Source organism: Leptonychotes weddellii, chromosome 13 (genome assembly GCF_054177405.1).
Source record: "Leptonychotes weddellii isolate Sample4059 chromosome 13, ASM5417740v2, whole genome shotgun sequence".
In the NCBI taxonomy this organism is placed as follows: Eukaryota; Metazoa; Chordata; class Mammalia; order Carnivora; family Phocidae; genus Leptonychotes; species Leptonychotes weddellii.
Genome location: NC_138381.1, coordinates 52260075 through 52272906, shown reverse-complemented (window position 1 = coordinate 52272906; position 12832 = coordinate 52260075). Strand labels below are relative to the sequence as shown.

Genomic DNA, 12832 nt, shown 5'->3' with positions numbered 1-12832 from the left:
ACAATCCTCCAGAATATACCAAAGTAAAATTTCTGGGTCAAGGCTCTTCTTGTTAGGTAACATTTGAATAGAGGAATGCTCTGTCTAATCATGAGAGCCCTGTGCAACATTCCCTAGGAAAGCAGTTAGTGAAGGATGAGCTTTTACCAACCATGAGAAAAAAGTACCAGTGAGCAACAAGAGCATTAAAAAGATAAGTTTTGATTTATAATGTGCACGCTCTATACACCCTGTGCCAAGGCATGCCGCCCGCCTCTGCCCGTTGAGATCACTCGTGATCACAGCCCCATTTTGCACCAGTGGGCATGCTCACTGACCTTAATCTACCAGGATTGCTGTGTTTTCTCCCGAAATGAACAATTGTAACTTAAGCTCCTGAATAACCAAACACATAACTTACACATACATCTGTGTGCAGACTTTTGGTTTCCTAGCTTCCTTCTGAGCTCCTCTACCTACTTCTCTCTCCTGCTGTCAGAAGACGGGGTGGGAGATGCACTCAGGCAGAGAGAATGGTTGGCCATGACACTTTCTCCACAGGAACCAGCAACCCTACATTTCCCACAAATTAAGCACTGTCAGTGGGATTTATTTGACCATCTGTACATAGGCTAGTGGAGAGGTGTTCATTACGGCTCTTTCACCTAAAATGAAAAGAGGCTCCCTAGGAAAGCTAAACATTGAGAACATTTCAAGCTAAATAAACAACACTAAAGCAAGCGGCTTACACTGAGAAAGGCAGCCTGCTGCGGTGAAAAAAGCAAAAGGTCTGGAGCTGGGAAAAGAGAAGCTGCACCTCCTACTTGCTGTATGGCCTTGGGCGAGTCATGTAAGGTTTCTGGGCTTTCAGCATCCTTGTCTGTGAAACTGGGGTTATGATAAAAATGACCACAATTATACCCTATGTTGTTGTGAAGACTCACTGAAATACCAAATACACGAGATCAGACTCCAGGGTCAGACAGGTAGTTCGTTCACTGAGAATGGACCAACGTGAAAGAATAAGGCAAATAAACAGTTACTTAGGAATGAACTCTGAAATGACTGTTGAGCTGCCTACCTTAAGATCAAAGACGCAATGGGAAACTTCTTTTACAGAACGCTCAATTTCCTGTTGTTTAGCAGGTCGTGATTTGGATAAACGTCATTGAATCAGAAACACTGTGGGTCAGGGATCATGCTAAGAGCTGGCGCTATAACCCAACGAGATCATCTTTCTGGCCCTTAGGGAGTTTACATTTGTTGAAGATCTACAAAAGTGCTGATTTCAAGATGGAGTCACATACAACATCACTGGTCTTTCTCTTCAGCACCTTTGAAAATCACTCTGTTGTCTATTACATAAGAGTGGGTGACACAAGCAAATGTACTGCTTGAAACATCTTACTCCAAACTCCCAATCTGTTCTCACCTCTGCTTCTCTGCCTCACTGCTACCTCTTTGCAGGCAAAACAACTACTGGGCTCAGTTGGGGAGAGCAGCTCCTGATAAGAGGTTTAGGTTTAGAATACTCAGCCATAAACCTATTCTGATGTCAATTTGAACTGCACACTTTACCACCTTAAATAAGCCCAGGCCCTTGGTCCCCCTGGCCAAAAATGGGGCCTCATTTGGGTAGGTTCAGCATTTGCTGAAAAGAAAGTACAAATGACATAACCTAGATAAAGAAAGGCCACCCGCTGGTTTGGAAGGAGATATATATTAGAATCTTAAAAGAAACATGAAAAGATTCATACCACTGTAGTAATTTACTAACTTGAAAACTATAATAAAACAGCTGCCCCCAACTCACTTCCCCCTTATTTTCTCTCAAGTCACTTGAATTCTCTTAAACCCCCCCCCCCCACACACAAAGTCCTCTGTTCTGCGGGGCCAACCTGCCCTCCTCCTGGGAGAAAAGATGGAAGTCAGATTGAGGGACCCAAAGCTAAGAAGACCAAGAGGAGGCCTTTACTAGCAGGACCTCACAAGAAATACTTGGAGATAGGGCGGCAGAGGTTGCAATTCCCTCGAAAGTGCTGGGGAATCAAGTGGCCTCTCCTGACAAGGAAAACCGGCTTGTGGACACCTACAAAGGACAGGCCGGCCAAGCCCACCAAACCCCCTGCCTCAAACCGGGCCACACTCATGGGACCCCTGAGCTTAAGGTTTATCACTGAAAACACGGAGGCCCCCCAGAGAGAAAGAGGGGGCCTCACTTTGTATAAATGCAGGAAAAGCATCTGGCACATCCACAGCCTGACCCACAGCAGGCGCCACAACCTACACACACCTGCACTGGGCAGGGCCCAGAGCTCCTTGGCTAAGGGTAGCCAGATCCCACAGGTGAGAGTGGGCACATTTTGGCCGGGGGGACGGTCAGCTGCGTAACCAAAACGTGATTCTGGCCACCTCTCCCCCAGCACAGCTACAGAGGCAAAGGCGTCAGCACGAAGAAGCAAGACTTCAAGAAACAAGTAAAGCTAAGTGGGGTGAGAACGCGCCCAGACCCTCAGGTCTTGCTGCTCTTCCAGAAGTTTTAGCTTAAGCTCCCAAAGCCCAGTGTGTGCGGGGGCGGAAAAGCGAAAGCCAGAAGAGAGAACGTGCTTGTCAGGACCGGAAAAGCTGGGCTCGTGGGTCCCCGCCCGCACCCAGACCATTTGGGGTCGCCTCCGGGACACCTGCTGCGGAGCCGATTGCTCACCTTGAGATAGTCGTTCTCCGAGCGCAGCTCCTCGATCTCCCGCAGCAGCTCCTCCTCCTCCGCCGGTACCAGTCGGGTCTGCTCGCCCGGACCCGGCTCCTTGGGGATCCCGGGGACCGTTCGCTCGAGCGGCGCGCGCCCCCCGGCATCCTCTGCCACACCCGTTCCCGGGGACCCCACGGGGACCCCGCCTGGGCTGCTCCGACCCCCGAGGCAGGAGCCGGCGGCGGGAGGCGCGGCGAGGAGCGCCGGGGGCTCGGGGCTGCTGGGCGGCGCCCCGCGAGGTGCGGGGCTCGTCGTGGGGGCTCCTCGCAGCGGTTCCCGGTCGCTGGAGCCCGTGCCAGACTCGGCGTCGCTGCTGGCGGCGGGTAGCAGGCGTTGCTCGTCGGACAGGGGTTCGGAGGGGCAGTCGGAGAGGTCCGAGCTGCTGTCCGTGTGGCTGATGCGCGACCCGGGAGCAGGGGAGCCGGCCGAGGAGGTCACGGCGAGGATCACGGCGGGGATCGGGGCGGCGGGGACCGGGAGCCCGGTGGCATGGGCGGGGGGCGCCCCGGAGCCGCGTTTGGATTTGCGACCCTTGGCAGCGGCGGACAGCGGCTCGGTCCCGGGCGGCGGCGGCGGCCTCCCCGCCCGAGGCAGCAGCTCCGCGGGCGCCGTGCGCGCCGCCCTCCTGAGGCCCGGAGCGGCCTTGACGCCGCCCGCTGCCCTGGCTCCGGCGCCCGGCGGCGGCTTGTCCTTCGCGCCAGGGGCGCCGCCGCTGCGCCGAGAGAGGCGGCCGGGCGCGGCCAGGGTTCCCGGCGAGGGCTGTGCTTTGCCCGCGAGGCTGGGCGAGCGCGGGGTGCCCGGCGCCGGGGCTCGGCCCGAGGAGGGGGCGGCCGGAGCCGGGCCGGACGCCGGGGGTCGACCGTGCAGGTCCTTGAGGAAGGGTCTGGCGGGCGAGGGCGCGCGGTGCAGCCGCCTACCTTCGGCCAGCGGGTGGAGGTGGTGGTGGCGATGGTGCTGGCCGGGCGGGAGCGGCTTCGCGTCCGGGGAGCCACCGCCCGCGAGGCTGTTCAGCGTCTCCATGGCCGGGTCCGGGGCCGCGAGCAGCAGCTCGGGCGGCAGATGCTCCGGGCGGCGGCAGCGGCGGCGGGGGCGTGCAGCCTCCCCGCGCGCCCTCTCATCACTGTCCCCCAGCCCCGCCCGGTCTGCGCCCCGCGCTCCCGCGCCGCCGCCGTGCCCCGCGTACCCCTGGCCCCCAGGATCCCCGCGGGGCTGGCAGCCGCCGTCCTCCCGCTCTCCCCTCGCTGAGGTCACTGCCGCTCGAGTTCACCCGGCACAGCAGCGCGGCGGCTCCCTGCCGCTCGCATCTCCTAGATGCGGCGCTCCAGGCTCGCGGGCCCGCCGCCGCGGCCTCGCACACCCGCACTCGCCCGCTGGCGGCGCGCTCCCCGCTCCCGCGTCCGGCTACCCGCCCACGGCAAACCACCTCCCCGCAGCGCCCGCCGGCTCCGGCGGAGAGGAACTGCACGCGCGCTCCCCCGCCTCCCGGCGCCCTGCGCCCAGCCACCGCGAGCGCATGTCCCGCCTCCCGCCAGCCGGCGCCGGGGTGGGGGCGGGGCCTGCGCTCCCGGGGCTCGCGCCCGGGTCGCGAGCCGCGGCCTCCACCTTGCTTCGCCCAGGGACCCTCCTTGCATTTTGTGGTTCTAAGGACAGTGCCTAGAGCTGGGGAGGGAAGGAAGTAGCAGTGGTAAAGTGGGGTGGGAGAGAGGCGGGCGCTGACTGCTTGCGGAAGACTGGAGGTCCGGGAGACGTGAGCGGACCCCTCTGTGGTGCGTGCAGTGGGGTGCCAGCTCTCCCGCTGTTGTCAGCCAACGCTCCCCACAGGCCCCCCCATTCAACCCCTGCCTCCTAGGGCCCCTTAGTTCCCTCTCCGCTGTCTTCTCACGGCTGTGCCCGTAGTCCCCACACTTCTTTAAGGACTAGCTGGTACCCGCTGGCAGCTATCACGTCAAAACGGGCCCGGTGCTCCACAGTTGGCACCCCCAGTGGCCTCCGGAGCTCAGAGACCGAGGAGCTGCTGGAGAAATAGAAGCCGCTCACCAAGCTTGGGGTCAGAAAGGGAACTCACATTTATAGTTCCGACTGGGAGCTAGGCACTGTAGACATTCCATAGGCATTGTTTTATTCAATCCTCATAATAAGCCCGAATTGGAATTACTGTCTTTTTTAAGGATGAGGACACAGGCGCAGGGAGGTGAAGTCGGTGCTTTAGCCAGGCCATGGCTGGGTGGGGATTCACACCAAGTCTGTAGAATTTTCAGCCCTACGTGCTGTCCCCTCAGAGAACCACGGCTGTGAGTAACCGTTCTGCCACTTGAGAGTCTAACGTGGGCCACTGACCTTTTCAAGCCTCAGTTCTCCTGCCTGGATAATTAGAAAATACTGCTAGGTGAGTGTTGGGAGGATTAAATGGGCGGATGTGAGGAACACTGTGCAAACTGTAAAGTACTTTTCAAATATCCTTGAGTGCAGGTTTTGTCCCAGACGTTGGATGTTGGGTAATACTCAAAGGACGAAGGCCCAGCCTGTCCTCTAGACTTGGCTTTGCCAGGAGGCAAAGGGACAGGCAATAATTACGAGTTGCTAGGGTGGGCATTTGCCCCCCACCTGGGAAGATTGGTGTTTTCCTGAGATGTAGTTGGGTGCCCAGGATTTACAGAGCAGGGGTTGTAGGTGAGAGATGGGGGCGTGTGCGACCAAATATCCTGTGGCTATTATCCTAAGGGATGGGGGAGCCTTTGGAGGATGGTGAGCATGGCTGATCTTATTTGCCTAGAAGGATCCCAGTGGCTGCAGCAGTGAGGAGAGGAAGACCCATGAGGGGAAGCAGTCAGTGGTAGCAACAAGCACAGACCAGGCGTTTATGGCAGTAGGGGTGGAGAAAAGCGGACAGACTTGGAAAGATACAAGGAAGAAGAGGCTCCAAGGTCTATGATCTTAACCACAAATTACCCTACTGAGCCACCTCCTTCAAAAAATACAGGATAAAGTGATTTTTTAAAAATCACTGTAAATCAGGAGAATCATACTCCCAAAAGACATCCTGTCTGCTGGCAGTGATACTGGGCCATCTTCTGTGGCTGAGCTCTGAGGGCACTGGGACCCCGTCCTCTCTGCTGCTGTTCATGTTTTCTGTGAGTCATTTATCTGCAATCCTCTGAATGTGTGACAGCACACTCAGAATATAATGTGTACTGAATCTCCTTTGATGCAATATCTAGTAAGACCACAGCCGTATTTCATGGAGTATTTGAAGAAAAAGGACTGGTAAGTAACAACACTGCAGAAGGGAAGGGGTGGGGGGTTAGTGCCCAGCCACGGTGGGGGGTAGAGAGAGGGGTGCCGAGCAGCCAGCTCTCCCCTAGAGGGCGCTCCAACTCTCAGTTGGAGTCAGTAAATCAGAAAGTGGCAGCCCGGTCAGTCCTGGAGCACAACCCACTGTAACTCAGGGGCCAGGACCTTCACATAGAACTTCCTCCATTACCCAGAAGTCTCCAGTACCCTACATTTCTGAAGAATTATGTCCAGGACTTCTAGCACAAGCTGGCCAGCTGCTCATACTATATATAATCATGCACAAGGCCACCTGAAAATGTTCCGGTAAATTAGCCTTCCAAAAGTACTAGCCAGATGACCATACTATTTGTAGCCAGCTTCCCTTTCCCTCAGGTAACAAGTCAAGCAAAAATCATACTCTGGCAATTGTTTCTGCTGGTCCTTGGCAAGGAGGCGTTCGATAATGCTTTCTTTTTCTAATATTCAGTGAGTCACAGGTATAAAAATATATCTGCTTGCATGATAGATGTTTTTAAAGTCACATGTGATTTTTTTTTTAATTTTGTTGCCCCATTAAGTTAGTCTAAAGGTGTTGGGAGTTACTATTTAAAGGAGGCTTAAGGTGCTTTCTTCGGGAAAACAACAACAAAATCCCATGTGGGTGTGCCTCTTTGGATCTGTCTGCTCTCAGACCCAGTCCTTGCCTGACTGCTCTGCACAGAGGGGGGAGCAACTGATGAGGGTTGGTTTTCCAGGTTCCTAGGTTTGCTGATTGGGTTTGGCTGGTAGAGATTGGAGTCTTAACAGCAAGGGAGAAACCAGGTTTATTTATTACCTTCTCTGTCTGCCTCAAGTGACTTCTTCAGAGTGGCCCAGTTTCCTTTGTGGACTGGCTTATTGGGGTTCCAGCTTTCACTGGACGACCTGAAGCCTCTGGTAACTTCCCCTCCTCCTGTTGTCTCTTGGTCAAGGGTCCTAGTGGCTTCTTGTGGTTGCAGATCTCTGGATTACTTCACTGTCCCCTGTTTGGCTCTCAATACCTCCCCCACTCTATAACCAATTCACTGCATTGTAAACCCTGTGTTATAAACGCTTGCACTACATACCAAGTTTCCGATTTTCTCATTCTTTTGCAGAGGCCTAAGTACAGGCCTAGGGAACTGCATGCAGCAGCATTGGTATAATAGGTAATTCGGTATGGCTGTATCCAGTGTGGTATAGTGACAAGAGCTGAGGCTTCCACACCACGTAATCTGGGTCCAAATCCTGCCTAAGGCACTAGTTAGCATGCTCTGTGCCCTTGGGTAAGGTATAATTATCACTATCATCACCATCATCTATTTAATACCAGTGGAATAATCAATACTCTTTGAAATGTGAGCACACCCAACTTGGAGCAAAAGTTAGAAAACTTAGTCTGTGTCTATACAATTATATAAAGAGAAACAGATTTTTTTTACCTTATTTGACACATAGTAGAAAAAAATATGACATGGGACTACACTTCCCTTACTGTGCCATATGCACAGACAGAATTATATACAGAATTTCTGCACTCTCAAAACTTGTCCAAACCTACGGACATTCTTTTCTAGTTTTTTTCCGCTTATTTTAACTCAAAAGTGCATTTATAATATGAAATTATTCCTCGCTTAAATCATCAGAAGTAACCCTCTTTGAAAAGAGTAGGAAGAGAAGATTTTTAACAGAGTGGGTGCTGTGTGTATGTTTCAGGAAAATTGGGGTTAAAAAAGGAAACCTGAAGTCAGGGGACCCTCCTGAAGTTGAAGCAGATACATCCAATCCTGGAGGCATGTGGGGTGCCTTCCAGCTTCTCTTGCAGGGTTACTGCCCAAATTTCATGTGGGACCTGAAGCAGGCTAGTCCTACAAGGACCCACTGACCCCTTCTCATGGCCAGATTGGCAGCTGTGCATAGTGGAGATAATGATGATGACTTGAGGGGCTCTTACAACAGGAGCACATTCATCGCACCTGTGAGCTACTAAAAATGCAGATTCTATGGGGCCATATGCCCCAGAGATCTCATTCCAAAGGTGTGGGGTGGAACCCTGGAATCTGTATTTTTAATAAATACATTCAATGCAGGTAACTGTCTGACCACACCCTGAGAAACCCTGTGTTGGTATTTCTAACACAGCTCCAGGTGTCATATGCTCTTCCTTCACATTTCCTCCTGTTTCTTTTTGAAACTCCTTCTGATGCTGTGTGTGAAATTCTGCATGATTGACCTGTAGAGACCGAGATAGAGATGTACTCTAAGTCGGAACTGGAGACAACATCCCACCAAAGGGTTCTCCTGGGGCCAGTCTTGCAGGGAAAGGGGAGAATCTTCCTCTCATCTGAGAGCTAAAGGAAGATATACCTGAGGGTAGAAAGGAGGCCCTTTTGCTCTTGATCTGTGGTTCTCAATGAGGGTGGAAGCACCTCTAGGGGCATTTTGGAAGTTTGCTGGCGTATTTTTTGTTGTCATGACAGTTGGGTTGTTGGGGCACTTGTGGAATTTAGGAGAGGGGTCAGGGATGCTAGGTGTCGCAATATGCTCAGAGAAGAGCTGCTCCGCATGCTGTCCAACTTCCAAATGCCCTTCTGAAACATTCACATAGGTTAAAAACCAAACCAAACAAAGCACTGTCATTATCTGAGTCTAGAATGTAACTGTCTTAGTCTGTTTGGGCAGCGATAGCTGAATACCATGGTTTGGGTGGCTTATAAACAACAGAAATTTATTTCTCACAATTCTGGAGGCTGGAAGTCTGAGTCCGGGGTACCCGTGTGGTCAAGTTCAGGTGAGAGCTCTCTCTCTGACTGCAGACTACCATCTTCTTATGTCCTCACATGGGGACATGTGTCTGGTGTTCTCACATGGCAGATTCCTCTGGGGTCTCCTTTATAATGGCACTAGTTCCGCTCATGAAACCTCCACCATGCTGAGCTAATCATCACTTCCCAAATGCCCCACCTCCTGAGACCATCACATTGGGTGTTAGGATGTCACATGAATTTGGGGGTGAGAGGGACACAAACATTGGTCTATAGCAGTATTTTACACATAAACACTATGCTTTCACGTATAAAGCAGAATTTTTAGGGTTGTTCTCGTATATACTAGATTTTTTTTTTTTTTTGAGAGAGAGAGAGAGAGAAAGCAGGGGTGGGGAGGCGGGCAGGAGAGGGAGAGAAAATCTCAAGCAGACTCCACTCCCAGCGTGGAGCCCAATGCAGGGCTTGATCCCAGGACCCTGAGATCATGACATGAGCCGAAATCAAAAGTTGGACGCTTAACTGACTGAGCCACCCAGCGCCCCATACTGGATTTTTTTTAAAGGAATGCAGCTGCAATAGAAATCAAGACTGACTTAATTTTATTTGGAGATTTACAATGACTTCTTCATCTTTAGTCATTTTGTCATCGATGGCAACGCCACTCAACGTGTTTGAGTTATTGCTATAACAGACCCCTATCTGTCTGCATTTTAGCAATTGCCTCTATGTATAGAATCTGACTACTTCTTTATATGTATTTTCTAGTATATTTGTACCTAAGCTTTATATGTGGAAATGCATATTACTTTGTTATAAATTGCTTTCTTACTATTTCTCTTTTATATTATCATTAGAGCATTATAGTGAGTTTTAAAGATATGTATGATACATACATAATGAGTGATACACACATAATGATTCTCATTTCAGGTCGAAAGGGCAGTTGTAAGAAAAGGGGGGTGCTTTGCGCTGACATGGTTGAGATCCACTGCTCCTATAGGGAAACAGCTAAGATGTGTTGGAGGATGCCCCCTAGTGGTGAGTGTTGTGATGGCATCCCTTCCCCAGCACAGAGAAAATGAGTCTGGATGTGTTAGTGATTCTAAGAGACTTCCTTTCATTAAACGGAGCAGTATTCCCTTATAAAAGCTTTTGACATGTTTGATAAATTCACAGTTAGAAATTTGGGCTCCCTTCTTCTGACAACATAACTGCTAAAATTTTTTAAATTATTTTTTAAAAATTATTTTGGGATCCTAAGCTTGATGCACATGGAAAATACATTGTTAAATAGAGAAAACTAATAAAAATTCTCTACCTTTCCTAGTCAGCAGCATGTCTACTCTGAAAAATTCAGGGAAATTAATGTGTTATGTTGCCACCCCCTTAATTTAGAACATTACAGATTTCACTATGCAGCTTCTGAAATGTATAGCATGTGTACGTTTGCTTTTATTGTAACTGTTATTTATATCTCTACCTACACAGTTACTACCTTTCAAAACAGAAATGAGGATGTGAAATAGAAGATGCCAGTAGCCACTTCATCTCTCTGATCTGCTTTCCCAACTACAGAGCTCTTCTTTCCCTATAAAATAAGAGCAGGTTTACAAGGAAAGCAAAAATAGAACAATGGATTTATAGAAGCTTCCATAGCACATAGTACTTATTAAATAAGTTTCCTGATTAATTCAGGAAATATGACACTACAAAAGAGCGTGCATATAAATACATTTTGATTACTATTTCTATGTAAAATTACTGTCAAGCAAATTTCACCGGTGAGGTGATAGAACAATGTGGGTTCTGTGTCACATGATCTGTGATCATGATGATTTGTTCAGTTACCTTGGACAAAATAGCTCAGTCTTTCTGGACCTTAGAGGCCTCATCTATAAAATTAGGGAGTTGAACCTAATAAGCTTTAATGTATGTCCCAGCTTCACAAATCTGGGGGTTGAGGTGAATTTGCATGTGCTATTTTAATTATCAATGTGGAATTATCTGTAGCAAATTGTAGGCCACCTCTCTTCATTCTCAGACAAAATGTACCAGGCGATATAAACCAATTTTAATAGAACAGTGTAATTAAGGAGGTTAATATGATGGAATAAATATGACAAATGTTAGTTATGCATATTCCTGATTAACCTATTGGGGCAGATTATTGAGAGTTAATCATGTTTTTTTTTAAGGTTTCCTTTATTTTAGAGAGAGAGAGAGAACACGCGCACGCAAGTGGTGGGGAGGGGCAGAGGGAAAGGGAGAGAGAGAATCCCAAGCAGACTCCCCGCTGAGTGTGGAGCCTGACTCGGGGCCCCATCTCATGACCCTGACTGAGATTATGACCTGTAACGCAACCAAGATTCGGACGTTCAACCAACTGGGCCACCCAGGAGCTCTGAATGTTAATCATATTTTTCAAGTGGCCCTCAGTATTATTACTTAGAATAAGTCCATTTCACATTTGTCTCTTTCAATACTCCCCACAGGATCCGAGAATTTGAAAGCAGAAAGAGGCCTTGGAGAGCATTGCCATCCTGTTCTTTTGTCAGCCCCTAGTTAGGCACCCCCAGGACAGGGACCCACTGGTTGTTATTCTGAAGCAGTCCTCCCGTCCATGATTAGGGTGTTCATAATCAGACCATAGAATATTTGAGAATGAAGGGGCACTATTAATAATGACATGAGACAGGGCACCTGGGTGGCTCAGTTGGTTAAGCGACTGCCTTCGGCTCAGGTCATGATCCTGGAGTCCCAGGATCGAGTCCCGCATCGGGCTCCCTGCTCAGCGGGGAGTCTGCTTCTCCCTCTGACCCTCCCCCCCCATGCTCTCTCTCTATCTCATTCTCTCTCTCAAATAAATAAATAAAATCTTAAAAAAAAAAAATAATGACATGAGACAATAGTCATGAGCTGGACCTGAACAGGCAGCTCAGGCTATATATAAGGTCACCCCATGACTCATGTACATTCCTCAAGGTAAGAATGTCTCCAAATTGGATCAGACTGATCCCTTTTTATGTCCACCGACACTGGGAAGACATGAACTCTTTTCGTTTTGTTTAACTCTTTTACATATAACTGGAAAGAAGACTGTTAAAGAGGGTGCCTGGGCGGCTAAGTCTGTTAAGCGTCTGCCTTCGGCTCAGGTCATGATCCCGGGGTCCTGGGATCAGCATAAGGCAAGGAATCAAGCTGAAATGGAATAGAGCAACCATTCTCTATTTTACAAATATATGAATCTGTGAAACACAGTCTTCATGCTTTAATGGGTCTTGTTTGCCCTTGAAAAAGACCGTGTAAATATTAGAAAATCATTATATATTTAAAGACTGTAAGTCCCTGAGCCACTAAACCTTCTTAATAGCTGTCCAGATCAAAGCCTACTTTGGAGTTGGTGCTGAATAGACAGTCTTATAGCTCCACAAATTGCTTTTGTTCTACAGTGATGCGAGGATCTTATTTTTTGCACCAACAGAATGCCATTTTTTCATCTAGGATACAGCATTCAGTGAGTTCATGAATTTCCCATTCCTCTCTGCCATGCAACTTATAGTATGTTTACTTATTTCTGTTTTCTCTGTAGGGTGCTTCTCAAATATCATCAAGGATTTTGGAAATTTATCAAGTAATGAAAAACTAAATAATCATGGAAGCATAAAAAGAGATAAAGAAAATAAAAATTCATTGTCTATTCACTATTTCAAAGGAATGAAATACACTATTTGAAGGATTTAATTGTTTCTATCCCTATAAAGATAAGCTAAATAGAATGGAACGGGCTGCCTTTAAAAGTACCATTGCAGGGTGCCTGGGTGGCTCAGACGGTTAAGCGTCTGCCTTTGGCTCAGGTCATGATCCCAAGGTCCTGGGATCCAGCCCCACATCGTGCTCCCTGCTCAGCGGGAAGCCTGCTTTTCCCTCTCCCTCTACTGTTCCCCCTGTTTGTGCTCTCTTGCTCTCTGTCAAATAAAATAAAATCTTGAAAGAAAGAAAGAAAGAAAGAAAGAAAGAAGGAAGGAAGGAAGGAAGGAAGGAAGGA

General features: G+C 49.3%; 1 protein-coding gene across 9 annotated transcripts in view; it reads right to left on the bottom strand.

The window, feature by feature from the left end:
* The window catches only part of MTCL1 (microtubule crosslinking factor 1), a 119793-nt gene extending 115581 nt beyond the window's left edge, over positions 1-4212 (bottom strand). For 4 of the 9 annotated variants that reach the window (XR_014139845.1, XM_081802565.1, XM_081802566.1 and 1 more), the window contains exon 1: positions 2684-4212. Coding sequence is in view for 8 of the 9 variants with exons in the window: in XM_081802565.1 (XP_081658691.1) it covers positions 2684-3748 (1065 nt within the window). In the remaining variant the exon portion in view is untranslated. The remainder of the gene's footprint in view (positions 1-2683) is intronic. The other 5 variants (XM_081802569.1, XM_081802568.1, XM_081802572.1 and 2 more) reach the window with 2 other exon arrangements.
* Between the last annotated feature and the right edge of the window lie 8620 nt (positions 4213-12832).